Here is a 25,800-nt window from a genome sequence, read left to right as displayed (position 1 = left end):
GAATTCTGACAGCCTGAAAAAAGTCATCTGTACATTCCTATGAAGTTTACCCTATTAATACTCACATTGTAAAGATAAGGCAATTGAGGTCAGAGAGATTAAGGAACTTCTTTAAGGAGGTCGGATCAGAACTTAGTTGTATCTTATTCCATAGGCAGTACTGTTAACCTCAATGCTATTCTGTCTCTTTTTTTAAAAAAATATATTTTATTGGTTTTTTACAGAGAAGAAGGGAGAGGGATAGAGAGTTAGAAACATCGATGAGAGAGAAACATCAATCAGCTGCCTCCTGCACACTCCCTACTGGGTATGTGCCTGCAACCAAAGTACATGCCCTTGACCGGAATCGAACCTGGGACCCTTGAGTCCGCAGGCCGATGCTCTATCCATGGGGCCAAACCAGTCAAGGCCTATTCTGTCTTGATACCATAGTTCAAAGAATGCTTCTGATTCTCTGGGGTAAGATTCCAGAAGTGTTTTGCCTTGTTTTTGGGAGGAAGGTTCTAAAATGGTTTCTAACTGTAAAAGACTCTAACTGTAAAAAATATATATTTTAATAACATTTTCCAGGTGATAAGAGCATTCAAATTTTTATTGTAAAAACAATATAACAACACTAAAAATACTGAAAAAACATCATTCATAATCCCACCACCTTAATATTTTTATTTCTGTGCATTTCCTTGTAGATCTTCTCTATATGCCTAACACATACATACATACAAGCAGGGACACTCAACTTTGCCTTGTGGCAATAGCATATTAAAAGGACTCTTCAAAATCATTTTGCCAACAGGAGCCCTCATTTGGCTTATTTACATTTGTCATATGAGCCTCAAGTTTATAAAATTCTAAACTTACACACCTAAGAACAAGGATGCCCAGGATCTCATAGTACTACAATAAAAACACTCAGATTCCTCTGTGGAATGAGATGAAAACAAGTAAATGAAAGAGAAGAATCCATTTATTCCTCATGGACACAGGGCTGCAGCATGTGGTCAGTCCTGCTCCTTTGGTCTGTTCCTAAGAGCCAAGGAAACAATATTTAAATGTGACTTTCATCTTTGTTGACCACAGCCAAAGATCCTTCATGCGGAGACCTACTTTTCTTCCTGGATTCCAGGCTACATTAAAAGATGAGTATAATCATATTGTAGAACAGCACTTGGAGATTTATAATCCTGAGGTATTTCTGAACACCTCTTTATGTAATGAAATCTGTGAAGGGTAAATACGTTAATCAGGACACTCACTTTAAACATGCATGAAGAAGATTAGGAATTTTTTTTTTTAATCACAATAGTTGACAGCCAAATCATTTGAGGGTGCCTTTTCTGACTAAGTTATAAATACTGCATGTTATCTTTAATTTTTAGTTATTAATAAACATTTTAGTTAAAAGACACAAAGCTTTTTATTCCACCTTGGATCTGATGCTGATACCAGACATAACAGGTCCATTGCTGCCTGTCGCCACTAAGTCAATGAGTAGAGACCAGGTTGAATCCTGTGTTTATTCGAATTGTCGGCAATAGGAGCAGCAGATGTGGCATCTTTAAAAAAAACTACTCTCCCTGGCTGATGTGGCTCAGTGGTTGAGCATCAACCCATGAACCAAAAGGTCACCAGACCAATTCCCTGTCAGGACACATGCCCAGGGCTTATGGGCTCAATCCCCAGAAGGGGGCGTGCAGGAGGCAGATGGATGATGCTCTCTCTCTCATAGATGTTTCTATCTCTCCCTCTCCCTTCCTCTCTCTCTCAAATCAATAAAAACTTTAAAAAAAAACAAAACAAACTAACATCTTCTGCCAGTTGGCTGATTATATAGGAATAGGGAAGAAAAGCTACGTATAGCAGGATAAGGGCTGTGGGGTATGTGGTCAGTGTGTCCCATCCCAGAATCCTGAAGTCTGATAACAAGGTAGTTAATCCTTTTATGATGTCAAACAGCTTAGCCCGTTCCCAGAATCAGAGAATGGACAGCATTCCAAACTCCCAGAGAGGGTCAGTTACCAGGCCAGAGTGTACCTTCTTTGATGAAGACAACAGAAATGATATATAGTATCTATGAACATTGTTAGTGCCCACCATTTCCTCCCTGCTCCTATCAATGCCACATACATGCTGTGCTCACATTCCCCGACATTAGGCAGGCAATGTAGTTATAGTTCTGAGGGCACCAGGTTACTTACAGAATAGGATTCTCCCAGTCTCCATGACAAATGACAGGTTTTCGCATCTGTAATTTCCCAGAATCAGTTTAGGTGGTCCAACTGCTGGGTACAACAAACTATTTAATAAGTACTGGGCTTTCTTGGACTTAGCGTTAGGGTCTGAATTTAAATTCCTAATCTAATTTAAGTAGCATACACAAATTTGCTTTTTAAGTCCACCCACTAGTTCTGATATGGACTAAAATCACAGTAAGCTTAGTTGATTCTGATTTTTAAGAATCATATGGAATCTGACCCACAGACTAATTTTAGACAATAACCACCAAACTGTAAGTTTCTATTTCAATATGCACCAAAACACACCAAACAATCAAAAAAAAAAACCCTTTCTTGTTTAACTGCATTCCATTAAATGTTTTAAGCTCTGGAAGGGACCTTTGAGTTAGTGAGGACCCCCCCACACACACATTTCATAAATGAGGGACGTGAGGCACAGGGAGGTCAGTGACCTGTCTGAGGTGCTTGGAAAGGGAGGCGGAGTCCCCGCCAATTGCAGCCGGTCAGGCCTCGCCAGAGGAGGCGTGCCCTCACAGAACACAGAGACCAGTCCTAACCACTGTATTTCTCAGACTGGCACGCAGACTCACACTCGGGCTCACACCCTTAACAAGCACTCAATAAAGAGCAGAGAACTACATTCTGAAAAGCAACCAAATAACTAAAAACATATCACTGTGCACATTGAAAAGGAAAATGCAGCATTGTCAGGGTCCTCATGCAAACCAGAACTCTTGCTCTCTTCAACCAGAGTACTTTTTAGTCGTTCGACATCACGCATCTCATGTGTAGCTTACTGTAAACTTTAGGTAAATCATAAAGTTTATGCTCTACTTTTAGTCACCAAAGATATTTTCCCTTCTGGCATTTTAAAAGTATAAGTTTTTAGAGCACATAAAAAAGGAATTTGCCAGCAGGCATTTTTTCTCCCACAAACATTATTAGTTGGTGCTTTTTAAAAAATAATAGCAATAGTTTAAAGTTTCCATGATAAATGCCTTGACATATCAAGTTTTTCTCTTTTCAGTATCACAAAAAGCAGTGCTGTTTTCCCAAAGGATAAGCCAGGGATGTTTCTTCTTTACAAGTATTTAACTTCACAAGAGATTTTACTTAACAATAGCACTTTACTTTGGAAGTAAAACTCTATCCTTTTAGCTTGTACTTTTAATTGGGGAAATTAGATGTTCTCTCACATAGACCTTAACATTGACTGCTTCATCATACCCTATGTTAAACATGTTGAATTTGTTTTCTTTTCTATCACTTGTATCCTGGTATAAAAATCACACCAAGTGTTTTTTAGAGAATTATTAACATATCAAACATCTAAGTTAAATCAGGCTTCTACAAGAAAGCAATTTCTTGAAATATATATAGAAATGAGAGCCGAGAGAAAGAGTAGCCTAGTGCTCAAGCAGCAAGTGATTTTGCTTGAATTATTGAGCAAAAGTTCTATTAGGCAATGTTATAACTACAAATAATGCCAAATATTCCTAATGTTTAACATTTTCAAACTCAAGAGTGTTGTTTAAGCTAACAAGTCTACAGCAAAAATATGTTTATTGTAATTCGGCCTAATTTTGCAACACTTTATCACAAATTCCAGTGAGCAGAGGGCTCTCAGAATCAGGTACACATCTGATTGTACATATAAGTGAAGACCCAAGGATCTGCCAAGTGGGTGGAAAGAGTGACAGCCAATTGCTCTCTATGGATTACACAACTTCTGAAGTTTTTTTAAAAACAGGTTCTGCTGAACAATTTGTTTTTCATGAACAGAACATCTTGATAAGAACATAGTCAGACCCTGGCCAGTGTACTAAATGGGTTGTCCTGCACACCAGGAGGTTGCTGGTTTGATCCCCAGTAGGGAGTGTACTGTTTCTTTCTCCCTCTCCTTTCCTCTCTTTCAAAAAATTAGTAAAACTATTCTTTTTTAAAAAATAAAACTATTCTTTAAAAAAAGAACAAAGAATCACAGTCTTAGAAAAGGAAAAATCTACTTAGGGCTTGGTTTTCAGGGATATTTTCCAACACTGGGTCACAAAATGCCCCAGCCTCCTCTTGCCTGAGATGAGACTTTGGGGAAAGTGACAGAGATTCCATGTTGTGTTGAATATGGGAAGAGGAAGAAAGGATTTAGAAAACTGTGTCATCTCTGAAAGTACCCTGGGCTGTCAGATGCAAAATAATTTTATGTTGGCCGCTATTCAGACTCACGCAGACGGGATGAGGCAGAAGTTTCTTTTAATTGGTTATTGTCATAAAACTTTAATTCGGCTTAAGACCCTCTGAGTCATTTAAAACTGCTATGCAAACATCTCATATTCCAAGTTACTGGAACCTGCGTGTGAGGAGGAGTGGGAGTGGCTGGGGGATTGTCCTGGGTTCGGACTGGGCGCCCGAACAGCACTCCTGCTGCGATTTGCCTCTGCCATTGGCCCTCCCAAGTTGCCCTTGTGAAAACCTGCCAATTCCCTCCTCTTGGTCCCTTTTCTCATTTTGGAGGTAAAAAAGGAAAAAAAAATCCTTCTCAGTTTTGAGCCAAACCAATGCCTATGAATTTTATGCCAAATTATTACCTTTATGGAGTAAATGCATCTTTTTTTCTCAACAGATGTTCTCTTGGTAACACAGGTAGGAGGTGGCAGCCCAGCTCAGGCCAATTCCAGCCTCAGACTCAGGGTGTTTTCTACATTTCCTTATTTATTGACCAAGAGAAGCAAGGGCTGCTTAACTCCTGTCGCCTACACTTGTGGTTCTAGTAAAGGTTTTTGTTATGACCTCCTGCCTTCAAGATCAATTTTAAAAATAAATGCAAATATATATTTAGTAACCAAAGTATATAAGTAAAAACTATGTTTGACTCATTAGCATGTATAAATTCGTGGCCAAATGTCCTTTAGAAAAAAACAAACAGCTTTGATAGCACACAATGTGATTTTTCTTTAAAATGATTGTTATTTTTAAAACACATTAAATTCCAAGTTAAAACTATTACATTCTCTGCGCGCCAGTGATGCTACTATACCCCCTCAGGGGGCAGTGTTGGGGTCAGAGAGCTGTGCAGCTCCTTCCAAAACCAGCTCTCCTACTGGCGGCAAGCAAATTCCAAGGGATAGACAGGATTAAGGGCTCCAAAGAGGATTCCCCAGCCCTCCCTGAAAAGGAGGATCAAAAACTCTGGTCTAGTTCTGGAACAAAAATAAGCCAAAGGGAAGGAGAAAGTTCCGAAGCTTGCACCCCTCCCAGGCAGGCGAGGGAGAGCCCTTTTAAATAGGCAGTGTGCGCAGTGGGTCCAACCTCATGAAGGAAGGTTCTGTGGCCCTTCTCTGGTTTCCTAAGCAGAGTCAGACCCTGCAGCGAGGGCACAACCCCAAGCCCCTTCTAGCTGCTTTTGGTGATTCTGCCAAGAAGCACAATCGTGAGCCATCCAGAAAGCACTTTGCATGAACGTCTATTTTTCCTCTCCTAAACTTAGGCCCCAAAGGATTAAGGTAATAATAATAATAATGATAATAGAAACCCTGCTTATATCCTGTTGCAATTTGCCTCTTGTCCAAGAAGAAACAACCCCCTTCCAGCAAAACAGCCCCCCTCTCCACACTTCATTTCATCACCGCCTTTATCAAACTGCCCCATGAAGAGTGGGAGTCTCCAGTAGGGATGGTAGCACCAAGCTCGGACTCAGTGCAAACATGCCCCAGCAGCACACGCGGTAACCCATTAACTCGGAGGAATCTGGGGTCACTGTGGACCGTTTTCTATTAATAGAGGATAAAGCTCCTGCAAACATTAGCGGTAATGCCCTGGCAACCTGCACAAATTAACTCCTCCCTGGCCAGCAGGAGGAAACCACGTTCTGCTGGTAGCTGTGTGCTTGAAATACGCGTGTACACCTACACACACGGGGTTTTAGAATTGCTCCCCTTAAACATGCCAGATTTCACTCCCATCCCGAGTCCTAGCGGTAAGGGTCATTCCGGGAGAGGGGCGTCCCTGGGGAAGGAGAGGTGGCGGTCAGGAAGGAGCTGAGCGGCAGGCTATCAGGTGTCGGTCAGCTCAGCTTTGCCACGCACACGGCCAGGGCCACCGCCGCCAGCAGCACGGCGCTGAAAACAGTGGCAGCCAGGGCCTTGCTCGGGTCGCAGGGCCCTGTGCGCTCTTCTACGGACACAAAGCCCGCCGAGGAGGCTCCAGCACTGAACAGTTCAGCGCCCGCCGCCTGCCGGGCTTGCACCGTCCAGCGGGGCACGTTGACCTTCATCTCCAGGTCGTGGATCATCTTGCCCACCTGAAGGATCTCCCGCTCCAGCTCGCGCAGATCGTCTGCGTCGAAGTTGCGCTCTGCCTCGTGCCGCAGGTTGCGGACGCTCAGGGCGCGTGCCGCGACGCCTGCCGCACCGCCCGCCACGCCCGTGCGCACCAGCGGCCGTCGCGGCGCGTGCAGAGGGAACGCGGTGCCCAGCGCCAGCGCGCGCCGCATGTCCGCTTCCAGCAGGTCCAGGCAGCCGGAGAAGGCTACCCAGAGGCGCTCGAACTCGGCGCGTTCCTCGGCGCCCATGCCCTGGTCTCGCAGCGCGGTCGTCAGCGGAGCACCAGTGGCCACCGCCAGCTCCTGCGCCTTCTGGCGCGTCTTCTGCAGCTCCTCACGAAGGTTCTGCGAGTCCGCCGAGCCTCCGATAGTAAGCACCAGGTGGTGGTAGCATGCAGTCGCCTTGTTGAGCGCGTCCAGCAGCGCCTTGCACTCCTCCCTCGCCATGGCGGTGCGCTCCGGCACAGCCTGACCGCTGCGCCCCTCTCGGCCTCAGGCTCTCAGCACGGCCAAACACGGCCAATCCCCACTGCGGCCCCGGGTCGGGCCGCTGGCACCCTCCTCATCGCCCCAGACCAGCTCCGCGCTGCAGTGCTGTGGACGGAGCCAGCTAGGGACTCGCGACGTGCGCCGGGCGCGTTAGCTGCCTCCGGTCCCCTCGTCCATCCTCCCAGGTACGCTCAAGTCACACGCGGAGTCTCTGTACTGCCCTGGCCTCCACGGTGGCCCCCTGCGAAGCCCGGGTTGCGGTCCCCATCCTCCTCTGGTACCGTCTCTAGGACTAACCCGCGGGCTGCGCGCTCCGCCTTAGCCGCTGCCAAGGATGGCTGGGTCGTGTTTCTTAGGATCCACCCACCCCGCCCGTCCTCGCGGGATGCTTCCATCGCCTGGACAAGGGAGAGGCGGGGCCGCGCGCGGGGAGGTCACGTGTAGGTCCCGTCTCTCCCTCCTCCTCACCCCATTGCAGTTCTGGAATAGCAGCGCTCCGCATATCTAACCCTCTGTTTAACGGATGGGGGAAACTGAGGCTCAAGTGAAAAAAACAAGGGGGGGGGGCTGAGTCACTCTACATCCATGCACGTGAAGGGCCTAGCCTAGAACCTACAGATCATGACTCCCAGCCCTGCCAGCGACGGGAGTGGTGTACTTCATAGGCCTGGGCACCTCCGTCCTCCAAAGCTGGCAGTAAAGGGCGACACATGAAGCGGTTTGGCTCCTGGGTCCCCTATCTCAATCCGGCCCGCTTTCCAGAGACCAAGCTTGGACCCCTTCCCGTGACAGCGTTGCTCGCGACCCCGCCCTCTCCCGTTCTGGGCACGCGCAGTGGGCAGCTCGGGGCTCGCTGGCCTGAGGAGGAAGCGCAGTGCGCCGCCTGAACCTCCCCCCCGGCCGGGCGGACTTAATGATTGCTCTGCGCGCACGTCACTCTGGATCAGGGTGGCCGCTCATTGGGCTGACCGGGACGCGGCTCCGCCCAGCGGTGGAGTAAGAGGGTGGGCGGTGGCGTGGGGCCGCGCGCTGGGGTGGTGGTACCTGAGGCCGGATCCCAGGGGCCGGGTGGTGTCGCCGCTGCTCCGGGAAGGGCAGGGAGTGAAACTATGTAGCCTTTTAAGTAAGTGTCCTCTCTCCTGTCTGCTCCCGTGCTTCCCTCCCCTCGGGACGACTGCGCTCGGGGCCCGGAGGCCGGAGGAGGCCGGAGCTGGAAACTACTCTTTCCGCCGCCAGCGCCCCACGGCGCCCCTGGCACGGAAGGTGGCTCCCGGGCGACTCCCGAGGCCCCGACCCCTCGCCGATGGCCCGCCCTGCCCGCGCTCTTCCGGTCCCGTCTGCCGCCGGACCTGTTCTGTCTCTCCTTTGGGGTGGGGGGGTGGGGGGGGGGCTGGGGAAGAATGCGTCCTCTGACCCCCGCGGCGCTGGGATGGGCCTGCGAGTCCGGGGTCTCCGGAGTTCAGAGTTGCGGGCAGTGGGCGGGACCGTAACCTGGGCTGAGTGGCCTCCTGGGTTTGCGGGCGTCCTGGGCCGGGAAGGTGGAGAGAAGGCTGTGAGTGGCTGTCCAGGGCCACGGGCCAGACTCTTGGGGTCCCCGGGTAGGGGGTGATGAGGGCGCGGGGGAGGGAATGAGGGAGCCCCTGCCTACCTGCCTCTCGCGGAGCAGGGTCTCCTCGACCTGCTAGGTAAAGATTACTCCAGGAAAATTCTTCAGCACCAAGAGATATTCTGGACACTGGGTCTGCTCAGTTCTTTTTGTTAGAAATGGACAGCCTACGGGTTCTAGTGCTAGGCCGTGCCCCTCTGGATGCCCCTCGAGATGCTGGGGACCTGGGCACTTGGGGCCCTTGCTGGGTCACCGGAGCAGGTGTCAAGTCTAATTGAGGATTTAGGACGTTCAAGAAACGAGGGGTAGCACACAGTCGCACTAGCGTTAGAGAAGAGCAGGGGATATTGGCGTTTCTTTTTTTTTTTTAAAAATATATTTTATTGATTTTTTACAGAGAGGAAGGGAGAGAGATAGAGAGTTAGAAACATCGATGAGAGAGAAATATCGATCAGCTGCCTCCTGCACATCTCCCACTGGGGACGTGCCCGCAACCCAGGTACATGCCCTTGACCGGAATCGAACCTGGGGCCCTTGAGTCCACAGGCCGACGCTCTATCCACTGAGCCAAACCGGTTTTGGCCGGATATTGGCGTTTCTAGGTCACCTCTCTGGTCCTGGTGTTGAGGCACTTTGGAGTGTCCAGAGGGCTGGGCCTCAGGGCTTGCTCTCACTCAGCAGACTGTCCTTTAGTTCATTGATTCAGTGGCCATTTGTGGTGAGGGCTCAGGTTCTCTCGGCCTTGGCCATTCTTTGCCGAGGAGGGTCTCAGCCACCCACCTGCCAAATGGATGCCTTGACAGAGGAAGAGTACTTTTCAGGAGAAAATGGTAGAAGGAGGGAGAACCCATCTCTTTGGGGAGTTGTGGGGACAGCAGAAGGAGATGAGACTGCGGAGATGAGTGGGAGGTCAGGTGTAAGAGGCCCTTCATGCCAATCAGAGGAGTTAAGAGTTCAACTAGTAGGGAGTGGAGAGGAAGTCATTGTGGAATCCTGCACAGACCTGTGTTGGAAAGATCACTTGTGGTCTTTGCTGTGAACAAGTTTGAGTGACATCAGCAGGCAGCGCCTGTAGGCCTCCAAGGCGAAAATGCAGTCTGAGAGCCAGAACAGATACTTCTGACTAGCCCTGTGGCAAGAAAGCAGTTGGGGCTGTGAAGTTGGGTAGACACTGGCTTGTCACCTGAAATAATCCTGTAGGGCAGTGTTTCTGGGGGAGTGAGCTGTAGTATCTGCATAGGGCCTGCCCTCAGGTCTTGATTGTGGCTCCTTGGATTGTGTTGCCCTCATGAGCGCAGCTGCTGGTTCTTTGTTATTCACGTGTCTGTGCCTGTTGGTGTGTCTGTCCAGGCTTTCCCTCTGCTTATGAACTGCCAGGATTAGGTTGGTGTTCAGTAACTTTATGTTCTCCTAGAGGAGCAGAGGAATGCGACCATGTGATGATAGATACCAGACGTAGAAAAGATTTACACCTGAAGAATCCAGACCTGGTTGGTCCTGAGGTTGCTTCCACATCTGAGACACACTGAGAAGTGGGCCTTGGAGCTCCTGCCTTTCTGCCCAAGATACTGGCAGGGAGGTGGATTATGCGGGGAGGTGACTGCACCTGCAACTCCAGGAGCAGGGTGATGGAGTGGCATTCTGTGGAGCGATTGTGCTCCTCCAACCTTTCCTGCTCCCTTCATGGTCACACTCCTTTCCAACCATAAGGACTTCTCTCCCTCTGTGACCCTCCACAGTCCAGCTGTCACTGTGTTTAGCCAGCTCTAAGGAAACGGTTTGTTTCTGTTTTTTAGCCAATGGCTGCCTAGGGCCAGCCCTTCCCCCTCCCCTGGATATGGGCAGTGGATTTCCAGCTCCAGTGAGAGATGATCCCTCCCTGGGAGCTTAAGCTTCCTCTAACACCCCACTATTATTTTGTTCAAGTGGGAGAACAGTTAACATGCCTACAGTGAGCTAAGTAAGCCAGGTGCAGGTTGGGTGCTTCAAAGGGGAGCTTTGAGAAAAATATGTATGAGATCCATAAACATTAAGGCCAGAAGGACACAAGTGACCATAACACCATACATTATATCATCAAATTGCTTTCATTTGATATTAAAATAGATGAGTAGAAAGTTTTTCCTTTTTGCCTTTTCCTCCAGCTGGAGAATATTGCTCATCAGTTGGAAAATATGCCTGTTCGGGGTCTTTGGTCAGGTCCCTGGAAGGGTAGGAAGAGCCACAGCAGTGAGATTTCAGCAGGGAACACATCTCTGGAGGTGCAGACTCTCCTACGCTGGATTCTGCTGAGCCAGGCTGCACACTGTCTCCAGCTGTCCCTGGCCAGCCAGAGTCCTCCAGGCTGGCAAGACGGTTGAAGACCACAAAACCACAAGTGTGCACACTGCCTCCTGAAATACCTGGTACTGGTTTGGGGCCTTGCCTGGCTGACCTGATCGCAGAGTAACTTGAGATAACTCTGTTCAGGGATATTTGATCTCTAACTTTACTAGATTTTTTGTAAATGATCCCATTATTTGAGCTTAGGTAGGGATGCAATTTTTTAAAAAAAATATTTTTACTGATTTTTTTATAAAGAGAAGAAGGGAAAGGGAGAGAAAAAGAAACATCAATGTGAGATAGGAACATCAGTTGGCTGCCTCCTGCATGCCCCCTACCAGGGATGGAGCCTAAAACCTGGGCATGTGTCCTGACCAGGAATTGAACCAGTGACCTTTTGGTGCATGGGACAACACTCAACCACCACACCAGCCAGGGCAGGGGTGCAGGTTTTTTTTTTTAAATATATTTTATTGATTTTTTACAGAGAGGAAGGGAGAGAGATAGAGAGTTAGAAACATCGATGAGAGAGAAACATCGATCAGCTGCCTCCTGCACATCTCCCACTGGGGATATGCCCGCAACCCAGGTACATGCCCTTGACCGGAATCGAACCTGGGACCTTTCAGTCCGCAGGCCAACGCTCCATCCATTGAGCCAAACCGGTTTCGGCGCAGGTTTTTTTTAAAGGAGTTTTATAAGAGGACTCACTCACCTTTTTAGTTTCATAAGGAAAAATTAGTCTGAGTATATCATATCTTGTTTTTCATGAGGCTTTTGTCCAAGGCATCTTTACTTTGCTTAATATTTTAAAATATAAAACTAATTCTTGCAAGTAAACTTGTCAGGATATTAAATATTATTTTTAAGCACTTACCCCTATGTAAGAATTCAGCTCTGGCATTAAGCACCAAGTTGTTTGTGATTTATTACATATTTTTAACCCTGGGACAGAAAGGTTGAGAACTGTGCTAGACAGAGCTCTTTGAATCTCTACTCCAGACAGAGGGTTCAGTTGTTGACAACCAGGAGGACTATGTCCAAGAGAAAGCAAATGATTTAGGACTGAAAAACAGTAAACTCCATCCCATTCACCAGCAATACTTGCTAGGAGTCTTACGTGTTTACACAGTTCATGCATTTAAACTGAATGTTTTGATGTGGCATTTAGAGGCCTTCTCTTACCTTGCTCTCTTACCTGCTCTGTTTGAATTATTATTATTTCTATAGATTCGTCTTCTCATCAAGTTAAAACAAATTTACTCAGGCTTCTTTTTTATTTGTTTGTTTGTTAATCCTCACCCAAGGATATTTTTCCATTGATGTTTTTAGAAAGTGGAAGGGAGGGGGCAAGAGAGAGAGAAAAACATTGATATGAGACACATTGACTGGTTGCCTCCGCACATGCCCTGACCAGGGCCAGGGATTGAGCCTACAATTAGCTAGGTGCCCTTCACTAGAATTGAACCTGGGACCCTTCAGTCTGCAGGCCCAAGCTCTGCCCACTGAGCCAAACCTGCTAGGGCTTTACTCGGGTTTTCTGCACCCACACGAACTTTTTCGTGCCCCTACTTCTTGCCCCCACCCTCCTCCTTGCTGTTCCTGTCTCTATCTGGTCCTCACTTTTCCCAGCACTGTTCCGGGTTTGTTTCACTCTTCTGGTCCACATTCTTTGCCTCCCAGCTAGGTTACCAGTTTCTCCGTCAAAGCTAGCCCTTGTCACCTTCATCTTGGGGGCGGAGGTGTTGGTGTTCTGCCAGCATCTTGCCGGAAGAGCAGGCATATCCCTTCGCTGATTTAGTCTGACCATATCATATCTTGTTTTTCGTGAGGTTTTTGTCCAAGGCATCTTTACTTTTGCACTCTGCCATGTAGAACCAACTGTGTCAGTAACCTGGAAGAATTTTGTTTTCTTGTGACCCTGTCCCAGCAAAATTACATTATTCTGTTCTTCTGGTAAGGACTCATGAAAGGATTATCTGGGCTTGTAATAATTTAATTCAACAAATCAAATACCTAAATTGTTGCAGAGCTGTCTCAGTGATCTAGGAAGGGATTATATGTAACTGTTTTTATGCTAGGCTCTTCTTCGTAAGTGGATTTGCAGGGCCTCCTTCAGGCAGCCCCCAGGAGCTGCAGCCAGGACAGCTCTGGCTGCACCAGACTGAGGAGATTCCATGTGGGGCTTGTGTAGCTGTCTGTCTGGAGGACTTTTCCTTTGGGGAAAATGAAGTGTGGAATCCTTGCATCCATGCTTCATGAAATACTAGTAACCCCTAATCCATGCATATTTATTTTACATGATGGGTGTAGTGGTTAAAGGGGTAGGTGTTAGAATAAATTTTGACATCTATGTGTAATCTCAAGTTAGCCAACTGAGCCTGTTTCTTCATCTGTGCCATGGGGCTAATGATACCTATGTTTATTGTATTAGTTATTATTAGTTACCCATAGTTGTCAGGAACATTAAAATGGGATGAGGATGTTTAGAAGTTACCACAGTGCCTGGACCAAGGATGTTCTCAAATGGTGGCTGTTTTTATCATTAACTATAAGGGAGAGAGTTCATAATATACTTATGCATACTGTTCTGGTGTTTTCCCAAGGAAACATATTGGAATATTGTTACATAGCAAGAAATTTAGTTTTCGCTTGTATTTCATTCATCTGATTATATCAAGGGATAAGTTTACTTAATGCTCCTTAATAGTTGCTAGTTTTCTTTCTTTCTTTTTTTTTTTTTTTTTTTTTGTTAATCCTTACCCAAGGATATTTTTTCATTGAGTTTTAGGGAGAGTAGAAGGAAGGGGGAGAGACAGAGAAGAAACATCTATGTGAGAGAGACATATCAATTGGTTGGTTGCCCCTCACACATGCCCCAGATGAAGCCTGCAACTGAGGTACGCGCCCTTGACCGGGATTGAACCTGGAACCCTTCAGTCCACAGGCCACACTCTATCCACTGAACCAAACCAGCTAGGGCTAATTTTTTTCTTTTTAATGAAGAGGCCACAGGCTCAAGCTCAGAACCTTTGGCAGGCAATAGTATCTAGCAAAGTTTTAAATAGTGTGAATTGTTCTTATAACTTTTAGTTTGAAGATTATCTTCTTTTTATGGGATTTGATACTGATTTTTTTCATTTAAGTATAATAAATATTCTTTTAAAAATAAATTTTAATGAAATAAAATTTTTAAAGGTTTTTAAAGGAAAATGTCAAACATTAACAATAGAGCTGTTGTGTACAATGTGCAGGTTATTTATTGCAAAGGTGCCCTGCTCGGGAGAGAGGCACTATGGGAAACGGGCTGATATGTAGCCTATTAGCTGTTTATCAAGCCATGTGCCCTGGTACCCCTTTTTAATTCTCACAAAGGGACCATGTGGGCTAGCAGTAAGTGGTGGTACATTGGTATGCAGTATGGCAAAAGTGATGAGGGAGGAATGTAAATGGAAATCCTGTAAGAAAGATATTTGTATTCTCCATTGCACAGAGTGAGATGGAGACTCGAGAGGTACATGACATGACTAGAACTCTAACTCCTTTTCTGTGCCCATTTTTCATATTCCTCTCTGAGAGCTCAGTAAAAACCGCAAACCAGGGGCAATGGAGATCCCATTCATAAAAGGAACAAATTTATACAGAATATATAAATAACATCTAATAAAAGTTATATATGATACTTTTATAATATTTTTATAGATTTCAGAGAGGAAGGGGAAGGGAGAGAGAGAGAAACATCAATGATGAGAGGGAATCATTGATCGGCTGCCTCCTGCATGCCCCCTACTGAGGATCAAGCATGTCATCTGCGCATGTGCCCTGACCGGGAATCTAACTCTGACCTCTTGGTTCATAAGTCGATGCTCAACCACCGAGCCACCAGCTGGGCTATATATGGTCTTTACAGATAAAAGTTAATTGTACGACATAGAAGAAGATGTACATGGAAAGACATACCATACCATGTTCATGGATAATAAGATTACTATAAAGATGTTGACTCTCTTGTCTGCAAATTCAGTAGTTTCAATAAAAATCCAAACAGGATTTTTCATAGAATTGATAAGCTGATTCTAATTCGTGTGACATTGCAAAGAATTGGGAATAACCAGACAATTTTGGAGAACAAAAAGAGAGGCCTTTCTCTATGAGATATCAAGGCAGATTGTGAAGCTGTATTCATAACATAATGTGGCCCTGCTCTGTCCAATATAATAGCCACTAGCCACATGTTCCTATTAAGCACATGTGACTAGTATGAACTGAGAAGTGCTATAAACGTAAAATACACACCAGATTTTGAAGACTTAGTAGGAGTAAAAAAATAATGTAAAATATGTCTTTAAGTATAAAATATTGATCACATGTTGAAAATGTAATATTTTGAACATATTAGGATAAATAAAATATATTATTAAAATTAATTTCCCCCTTTTCCTTTATGTGGCTACTAGAAAATTTTAAATTACATTTGTAACTATGCATAATATGTATGTTATTATATTTCCTACATATATCTGTTGGACAGCATTGGTCTGGATCATTGAAACAGAGTAGAGCCTAGAAACAGACTAAACATGTATGGGAACTTGGAGTATGGCAAAGTAGCATTATCAGCCATGTGAAAAGGATAGACTATTTAAAAAACAATGATGGGGCCCTGGCCGGTGTGGCTCAGTTGGTTAGGCATTGTCCTGTGCACTGAAAGGTAGCCCAGACTGCACACTTGATCCCTCGTAGGGAGCGTGCAGGAGGCAGCCGATCACTGTTACTCCTCACATCGATGTTTCTCTGTCTTTTCCTCTCTATTTAAAAATAAAAAAATAAAGTAAAAACATTTTTAAAAAAACAACCCAGTTGGCTTATTGTTATGTCATTTGTCCACAAACACACACACACACACACACACACACACACACATTTATATGTTGAAGCCCTATCCTTAATATGATGGTATTTGGAGATGGGACATTGGAGTCTAATTAGTGTTAAGTAAGGATATAAGAGTAAGGCCTCCATGATGAAATTAATGCCCTTATAAAAAGAGAAAGAGACAGGAGTACTCTCTCCATCATGTGAGAATGCAGTGAGAAGGTCTGCAATCCAGGAAGTGGGCCCTCATCAAGAACCAAATCTGTTGGCACTTTGATCTTGGACTTCCTAGCCTCCAAAGCTGTGAGAAATAAATTTTTGTTGTTTAAGCCACTTAGTCTACGATATTCTGTCATAGCATCCCAAACAGACTAACAATTTGCCATATGGGAAAAGAGGTCTGATTTATAACATATAAATATAAAGACCACCTAAAAATGAAAATATTTTTAAGATTCTTAGAAATTATTGAGACTATTTTTATGGCCTAGGTGTTGGAAAGGATGTGGTTTCAGTGATAGCCTTTGCTGCTAACAGATCAACCCAAAACTTAGTAGCTTAAAACTGTCACAGTTTATTACTTCCTACTGTTCTGTGGGGTGGCAGGTGGCTCTTCGGCTGGTGGGATGGCTGTGTTCTCTGGACCACCTGGGCTTCTGTCTTCTTTGATGGTCTTTCATCCCATGGGCTTCTTCATAGCATGGTAGACTCAGGGCACCAAGAGAATGCGAGTGGACTCTGCAAGGCCTGTTGAGGTCAACACTCAGAAATCACAGAGTATCAATTCTGTCGGTTGGTTAAAGCAGTTTATGGGCTGAGTCAGATTCAAGGGGTGAGGAAGTAGATACCACTTTTTTTTTTTAAAGAGGCTGTATCATGTTTTGTTTTTCTTTAAATATATTTTGTTGATTTTTTACAGAGAAGAAGGGAGAGAGATAGAGATAGAGAGTTAGAAACATCCATGAGAGAGAAGCATCAATCAGCTGCCTCCTGCATACCTCCTACTGGGGATGTGCCTACAACCAAGGTACGTGCCCTTTACCGGAATCGAACCTGGGACCCTTGAGTCCGCAGGCTGACGCTCTATCCACTGAGCCAAACCGGTTACAGCAAGATAACCACTTTCTGATTGGGGGAATGTTTAAGTCACTTTGCAAAGAGACATGCCAGATTATAGGATTCCCTAAAATCCAAAAAGCTCTGGCTGTTAAGGCAAAGATTGACAAGTTCAACTACATTAAAATCAAATACTTCGGTGGTGCTCTCCCTCCAGGGAGAAGCCAGTGCCTTTCCCTTACCCCCTTCCCCGCCCCACCACCTCCCTAGGCACTTTACCCACTCCCAAGCTCCAAGGGCCCTTCCTTTATCTCAATGACTCGTTTCCTGAACCCATTTCTTCTACAAACGACTTCTTCTACCTCTGTAATTTACCAAATGAATGTTCTCTTACAGTTTGGGTCTTGCTCTGAATTCTTTCCTAGCCAGAACCCAAGTACTGAGGTTGCTGAACCCAGGTTTGGTCTGACCCACCAGTCAGACACCTGGTGCCCTTACCACTGCCAATTAAAAAGAAAAAAGAAATCAAACACCTTGATGCCTTTGGCTCAGTAGATAGAGCGTTGGCCCACACACTAAAGGGTCCCAGGTTCGACTCTAGTCAAGTGCATGTACCTTGATCCCCAGCCCTGGTCAGGGCACATGCGAGAGGCAACCAATTGATGTTTCTCTCTCCCTTCCACTCTTTCTAAAAATCAATGAAAAAATATCCTTGGGTGAGATTAACAACAAAAACTATTTTTATTAAAAAAAAATCAAACACTTTGATTTCTGAAAACACCCATTTGAAAAAAATGAAAAGACAAGTTGCAGATTAAGAGAGGATATTTACAGCATTTTTTAGTAGTATCCAGATACATAAAGAACTATAAATCCTGAGAACAAGGCCAACAACCCATTAGAAAAAATGGGCAAAAGGCATGATAAGATAATTTATAGAACAAAAGAAAATGATATTCAACTTCATTAGTGATATTAAAATATAAAAACAGTGAAATACTATTTTAGACTCAAACACTAGCAGAAACAGGTTATCTGATGATACCAAGAAGTGTTGGCTAGGATGTGATGTATGGAAGGAGGGTGCTTGTACACTTTTCAGGGAAGTAGAAAGCAGCTTTGCCAGCATCTGGTGCTGGTGCAGGTGGATCCGCCCTGTAGCGCCTCCTTGGAACATTCCTAGATGTGTACTCTGGTACAGAGTGTTCATTCCAGCATTGTTTGTAATAATAGATATGTAGAAACAACTTAAATATAGGATATTAGATAAATTGTGTCATGTTTATTTAAAAATACTGTACAGAAATCTGAATGAATCAGCTGTGTGGATCAGCATGGATAGAACTTGCAAATGTAATGTGATTAAAAAGGATATGTTCCGGAATACTTATACTGTGATGCCATTTATGTAAATTTTGAGCCACATAAAATAATATTCTAGTTTATTTATGAATGCATAAGTGTTAAAGGAATAATAATGTAAACAAAAATGATATACAACTCCAGGATCATGGTTGCCTCTGAAAGGGGAGGAGAGAATGGGCTCAGGACAGGCACAGCAGGGGTTCCAGTCTGTTCTGATATACTCTTTCTTAAAAGAAAGTCTGAGGCAAATATGGCAAAGTGAGAAGAGTTGGTAATTCTGGGTGGTAGTTTTTTTACTTTTCTGTATGCTTAAAATATTTCATTAAAAATACATGCATATCTCTAAAGTGTCAATATTTTAGTCATGTAGGATGTTCTAAAAAGAGCCATTTTCACATTTGCAATGACTTGGAGTTTAATTTGAAACACTTTGATTGAAATTAACCAGTGAAAAAAGTCATCCTAGAATTGATGGGTTATCTTTGACATTTCTTGCTGGAGTGTTAGGTGTGTAGAGTAGAGTACTAGAGTCAGGGATCAATTTTAGGAATTGCCAGATCCAGACTTGCATGTGTTTTATGAATCCAACGGTGGTCATTTACTGCCTTTTCCTCCCTTGTCCCAGGAGTCTCGCTTTGCCCCATCTGAAGTCCATATGGCTCTTTATGATGAAGATCTCCTGAAAAATCCTTTTTACCTGGCCCTTCAAAAGTGGCGTCCTGACTTGTGCAACAAGGTGGCCCAACTTCATGGCATTGTAAGTGCATCAACCCTGAGGGTTGTCCTTTCCCATTAGCTGTGGACCAAGCAGTGCTGGCGAAGCCAGAAATATAGTAGACTTTGGTTAAGTTTAGAGGGAATCAGCTACAAACCTACTCAGTGTAAAAGCCCCAGACCATGCTCAGTATGGAACAAGTACCAACCCAGGGTGTAATGTTTTCTCTGCACTCTCAGCCCATGGGGACACAGGTCTCCTGGTGTTCATCTGTTTCTTTTGTTTCCATGTTGACCATGAGGGCTATCGAGGATAGAAATGACATTCCTTCTCAGGGCCTCATGAGGCCTGGTGTGAGGTGAGCGCTCACTCCCATAGAATAAGAGAACGTGTGAACACATTCCCATGTCACTTTCAAGGTGTTTCCTACAGGGAAGGAACTGTGGTGAAAGAATGTTTATAATAGGGCCACAACCTCAAACGCCTTCACGGGCAGCCGGGTAACAGGAATGAGGGAAGTGTGTAAGAGAGACTGTAGCCTGTCTGTGGGGCCCTGTTGCCTGGTGAGAAGGCAGGCCTCACGCTGTAGGTCTGTCCAGTTCTGAGGTTGTCTTACACAACACAGTGGGACCCAGTGTGTGGGCGCCTCTGTGCTGTCCTGTGCTTGAGGAGTCTTCTTTCTGTGTGTTGTCCTCTTCTCATACTGTGTTCCCACTTTTCTTGCCACGGGTGTGATTTTACTCAGGCATGTCAGGAGGCTGTGGATTTGAACCAATGGAGAAGTCACTTTAGCCCAATGATGTCAGGTTCTCAGCTGCCCTCTGGAAAATTGGAACTGACTTCCACACCACCCAGTTCATCCCTGTGCCATCAGAAGCCTGATTTCTTGAACTCCCTTCTGATTTTTATGATTGGTTTTGGGATTGATACATTTTATCCAGTTTTTTTAATTTTTACTTTGTGTATGTGTGTGTGTGTGTGTGTGTGTGTATATTTTTTTTTTTTTTTCAGAGAGGAGTGGGGAGGTGAGAAAGATAGAAACATCAGCGATGAGAATGGCTGCCTCCAGCACGCCCCACACTGGGGATTGAGCCTGCAACCCAGGCATGTGCCCTTGGCTGGAATTGAACCTGGGACCCTTCAGTCCTCAGGCCAATGCTCTTTCCACTGAGCCAAACTCGCTAGGGCTTATTTTTATTTATTTTTATTTATTTATATATATTTTATTGATTTTTACAGAGAGGAAGGGAGAGGGATAGAGAGTTAGAAACATCAATGAGAGAGAAACATCAATCAGCTGCCTCCTACACACCCCCTACTGGGGATGTGCCCATAACCAAGGTACATGCCCTTGACTGGAATCGAACCTGGGACCCCTCAGTCCAAAGGCTGATGCTCTATCCCCTGAGCAAAACCAGTTATGGCTATTTTTATTTTTTAATATATCTTTAATAATTTCAGAGAAGAAGGGAGAGGGAGAGAGAGATAGAAACATCAATGATGAAAGACAATCATTGATCAACTGCCTCCTGCACACCCTCTACTGGGGATTAAGCCCACAACCCGGGCATGTGCCCTTGACTGAAATCAAACCTAGGACCCTTCAATCCACAGGCCGACATTCTATCCACTAAACCAAACCAGCTAGGGCTTATTCTGGATTTTACAAGTCATAAAGTTCATTATAAAAACAGAGAGCCCAGCCAGTATGGCTCAATGGTTGAGCATCCACCCAAGAACCAGGAAATCACTGGTTCGATTCCTGGTCAGGGCATATGCCTGGATTTTGAGCTCAATCTCCAGTGAGGGTTGTTGGGGGGTGGGGGGGGGAGCTGCAGGGGGTAGCCGATTGATGATTCTCTCTTATCCTTGATGTTTCTATCTCTCTCTCTCTCTCCCTTTCCCTCTGTGAAGTCAATAAAAACATATTTTAAAAACAAACAACAGTTGGAGAACCCAGCCAGTGTGGCTCAGTGATTGAGTGTTGACCCATGAATCAGGAGGTCATGGTTCGATTCCTGGTCAAGGCCTATGCTTGGGTTGTGAGCTCTATCCCCAGTGGCATGCAGGACACAGCCTATTGATGATTCTCTCTCATCATTGATGTTTCTGTCTCTCTCCCTTCTTCTCTGAAATAAATAAAAACATATTTTAAAAATGTTTTTTAGCCGAAACCGGTTTGGCTCAGTGGATAGAGCGTCGGCCTGCGGACTGAGGGGTCCCAGGTTCGATTCCGGTCAAGGGCATGTACCTGGGTTGCGGGCACATCCCCGATGGGGGATGTGCAAGAGGCAGCTGATCGATGTTTCTCTCTCATCGATGTTTCTAACTCTCTCTATCTCTCTCCCTTCCTCTCTGTGAAAAATCAATAAAATATATTAAAAAAAAAAAAAAAAAATGTTTTTTAAAAAAACAGTTGGAAACAGCAATCAGGCTCAACTACAAGACTGTGCTCACATGGGCCTACCTAGAGTGCTCAGCTCAGGTGACGGAAAACTGAGTCACTGGGCCCTACAGGATACCTACTACACAAGGCTAATTCCGGGAGACATGGCGGCTCTGCCTAATATAGAGAAACAAACACAGAGAAGCAGCTAAAATGCGGAGACAAAGAAACATGTCACAAGTGAAAGAAATGAAAGCAAGCAAACTATCGGATACAGAGTTCAAAGCAATGGTTACAAGGTTACTCAAGGATCTTAATGAGAGTTTGAAGGGAATTAATGGGAGCTTCAATGGACTTAGTAAGACTTTCAAGGATCATAGTGAGAATGTCAAAGACATAAAAAAGGACCAGTCAGCCCTGACCGGTTTGGCTTGGTGGATGGAGCGTCGGCCTGTGGACCGAAGGGTCCCAGGTTCGATTCCAGTCAAGGGCATGTTCTTTGGTTGTGGGCACATCCCCAGTGGGGGGTGTGCAGGAGGCAGCTGATCGATGTTCCTCTCTCATTGATGTTTCTGACTTTCTATCCCTCTCCCTTCCTCTCTGTAAAAAATCAATAAAATATATTTTTTAAAAAAAGGGACCAGTCAGAAATTAAGCATATACTAACTGAAATAAAGAAAAATTTACAGGGATTCAACAGGAGAATAGAGGATTCTGAGAATCAAATCAACAACTTGGAATATGAGGGAGCAAAAAACACCCACTCAGAAGAGCAAAAAGAAAAAAGAATCCAAAAATATGAAGATAGTGTAAAGAGCCTCTGGGACAACTTCAAGTATACCAACATTCACATTATGGGGGTGCCAGAAGGAGAAGAGAGAGATATTGAAAAACTATTTCCCTACCTGGTGAAAGAAATAGATTTACAAGGGCAGAGAATCCCAAACAAGAGGAACCCAAAGAGACCCACACCAAGACACATTATAATTAAAAGGCCAAGAATTAAAGACAAAAAAAGAATCTTTAAAGCAGCCAGAGAAAAGCAGTCAGTTACCTACAATGGAGTGCCCATACGACTGTCAGCTGATTTCTCAACAGATACTTTGCAGGCCAGAAGGGAATAATTCTGGCAAGAAATATTCAAAGTGATGAAGAGCAAGATTACTCTACCCAACAAAGCTATCATTTAGAATTGAAGGTCAGATAAAGAGCTTCACAGACAAGAAAAAGCTGAAGGAGTTCATCACCACCAAACCAGTATTATATGAAATGTTGAGGGGTATTCTTTAAGAAGAGGAAGAAGAAGAATGGGGGGCGGGGAGAGGAGAATCAAAAATAGGAATAATAAAATGGCAATACATACATATCTATCAACAACTGAATTTAAAAGTCAAAGAACAAGAAATCTAATGTACAAAATAAACTGATGAATAAAATAGAACCAGAGGCATGGAAACATAGAACAGACTAACGAATCTCAGAGAGAAGGGGAGAGGGGCAAGGAGAGATTACTTAAAGATCTTATATGCAGCCGAAACCGGTTTGGCTCAGAGGATAGAGCGTAGGCCTACGGACTGAAAGGTCCCAGATTCGATTCCAGTCAAGGGCATGTACCTTGGTTGTGGGCACATCTCCAGTGGGAGATGTGCAGGAGGCAGCTGATCGATGTTTCTCTCTCATCAATGTTTCTAACTCTCTATCCCTCTCCCTTCCTCTCTATAAAAAATCAATAAAATATATTTAAAAAAAAAAAAAGATCTATGTGTATACTAGAGGCCTGATGCACGAAATTCGTGCAAGGGGCTTGGCCCTCGCAGTCTCAGCTTCGTCAGGAAGGTCGTCCAGATGGTCATTCCACTGTTCAGCTGTTCAGTCTGATTAGCATATTATGCTTTTATTATTACAGATTTGCATGTCCTATGAATACAGACAGTAGGGTGGAGAAGGCCTGGGGTGGAGTAGGGTGGGACCCAGGTGAAGGGGGCAATGGGAGGAAAAAGGGGGACATTTGTAGTACTCTCAACAATAAAGATTAAAAAAACAAACAGTTGGAGAATACAGCTGTTGCCAAAGAAGAAAATAAAAATCTCATGAAAGCTCACCAAAGACATTCATTGTTATCTTTTCATTTCACACTAGTTATTAAATGCTACTCTAGGCAAGGCACTATGTTTGTCAGCCAAATATATGAATATACATCATCATCTTTACCCTATGGAGCTTAAATTCTAGTGGGAAAGATGGTTATATTCTGCATATATATTTATTAGAATTGTAGCTGTGGTAAGTGTCACAGAGAAAAGGTATAGGATGCAAAGCAATCGTGTTGACTGGGAGAGCTTAACCTAATTTAGGAAATATTTCCTTCCCATCTTTGTTCTATGATATTTAATACATACTGTCCAGTCCTAACTGGTTTGGCTCAGTGGATAGAGCGTCATCGGCCTGTGGACTGAAGGGTCCCAGGTTCAATTCTGGTCAAGGGCATGTACCTTGGTTGTGGGCACATACCCAGTAGGGAGTGTACAGGAGGCAGCTGATCGATGTTTCTCTCTCATCAATGTTTCTAACTCTCTATCCCTCTCCCTTCCTCTCTGTAAAAATTAATAACATGTATTTTAAAAAATAAGTACTGTCTAGATAACATATGTAACTTTCTTGTGCTTTTTAAAAATGCCACACTGTGGCCCTGACTGGTTTGGCTCAGTGGAGAGAGAGTCGGCCTGTGGATTGAAGGGTCCCAGGTTCAATTCTGGTCAAGGGCATGTACTTTGGTTGCGGGCACATCCCCAGTAGGGGGTGTGCAGGAGGCAGCTGATCGATGTTTCTCTGTCGTCGATGTTTCTAACTCTCTATCCCTCTCCCTTCCTCTCTGTAAAAAGTCAATAAAATATTTATTTATTTATTTATTTATTTTTAATGCCACACTGTGGTCCTGGCCAGGTGACTCAGTTGGGGCATCGTCCTGTACACCAAAAGGTTTCAGGTTCGATTCCTGGTGGGGGAGCATGCAAGAGGCAACCAATCGATGTTTCTCACATCAATGTGTTTCTCTCTCTTTCTTCCCTCCTCTCTAAAATCAATAAAAACATATCCTCGGGTGAGGATTAAAAAACAAATAAAAATAAAAATGCCACACAGTGGAATGCTGTTATTTTTCAGTAAGTTCTGTGTGACCTGTCTCGCTCACCACTGTGTTGCCAGCCCTTAGCACAGTTTCTTTGTCATCCAGTAGGTACTTTTCCAGCTGCAAGTAGTGGAATCACACTTAAGCTCACTTTAGCGAGAGGGGAATTTTGAATAAGAACTTTGGCATCTTGGTCACCTTCCTTTCAGGTACACTGAGGAATGGGAGATTCTTCTTAAACGGTACCATCCCAAGTTCCCAGTGGTACCCTAGGCAGCTCACTCCAGCCCCTCCTGAAAGCCATGAGATCCACTAGGAGCTGTGTAGGGCCCACATTGGGCAGCACTGAATTCCTCAGCCTTGTTTAGTTCCAGAATCAGTGAGGCCAGCTTCTCAGCAGGAATCAGCAGTGCTGGGAAGGAACTGGCCTGCTCCACCGGTCAGATATTGTTGGCTAGCTTCTGCCCCCTGATGGCCGGGTGATGGGAACAGGCTCATCCCTGTCTAATGCATAATAATACTCCCTCCACGACTGGTAGTTGATTGAAAAGTAGAATATTCCAGTTGCCTCTAGAAGAGGCAACTTTCTGCCATCTCTAAAGGATCCATGTGGCCTCAGCAGGTGAATGCTAAATTTATTTCCATGGGGCTTGGTCATGGGGCCAAATTTGGCCGCCCTCGAATCCTTTATTAGGCTCTAAAAACATGATATTTCCACTTTTAAATGTGTATCTCCCCTAGGCTTAACTGCCCCTCAGTCCGCTCCCGTGAGCCAAGCTTGCAGGCCACCTAATCCTCACACAAAGTGTACAGAAGCTAAGAATGCAGCTTGGCTGCTTCCCCCACTGCCCTAGCCCGCCCTCCAGTCTTCCTTCCTTCCACGCCTTCCTTTGATGGGGATGTCTCTATGTACAGGCACTTCTGCGCATGGGCCACGAAATTGCAATCGCACTGTACATAGGCGCCCGCACGTGGTATTTTGTGGAAGAGCCACTCTCAAGGGGCCAAAGAGCCGCAGTTTGCCGACCATTGGGCTAGGGTCTCAGTATTTCTTCAACATTGTCTAATATCTAGTCCTGTTCAAATTTCCCAAATCTCTCATATTTTTTGTTTGTTTTACAATTGGTTTGTTCAGATCAGGATTCAAAGGAGATCCACACATGATGTTGAATTGATAAGTCTCTATTTTTCTCCTAACTTTATTGAGCTAAACTGAAGTACACGAAACTGCACATACTTAATATGCAATCTTGAGTTTCTTTTTAATTTTTTCTTCTAATTTTCTTTTTCTTTGGTCACTTATT

General features: G+C 44.7%; 2 protein-coding genes across 2 annotated transcripts in view; one reads left to right on the top strand and one right to left on the bottom strand.

The window, feature by feature from the left end:
* Window positions 1-6,297: 6,297 nt before the first annotated feature.
* Window positions 6,298-7,002, bottom strand: RGS9BP (regulator of G protein signaling 9 binding protein; the record flags this gene model as incomplete). Its single annotated transcript, XM_081106815.1, has 1 exon — window positions 6,298-7,002. One exon carries the CDS (start codon window positions 7,000-7,002, stop codon window positions 6,298-6,300), a length of 705 nt encoding a protein of 234 aa, XP_080962941.1.
* Window positions 7,003-8,027: 1,025 nt separating this feature from the next.
* ANKRD27 (ankyrin repeat domain 27) overlaps window positions 8,028-25,800 on the top strand; it is a 65,544-nt gene continuing 47,771 nt past the window's right edge. The window contains exons 1-2 of the mRNA XM_081107867.1: window positions 8,028-8,167; window positions 18,894-19,025. Coding sequence (XP_080963993.1) covers window positions 18,924-19,025 — 102 coding nt within the window. The 5' untranslated portion in view covers window positions 8,028-8,167; window positions 18,894-18,923. The remainder of the gene's footprint in view (window positions 8,168-18,893; window positions 19,026-25,800) is intronic.

Source organism: Myotis nattereri (assembly GCF_964212035.1).
Source record: "Myotis nattereri genome assembly, chromosome: 15".
Taxonomy (NCBI): Eukaryota; Metazoa; Chordata; class Mammalia; order Chiroptera; family Vespertilionidae; genus Myotis; species Myotis nattereri.
This window is presented reverse-complemented; position numbering and strand designations above follow the sequence as displayed.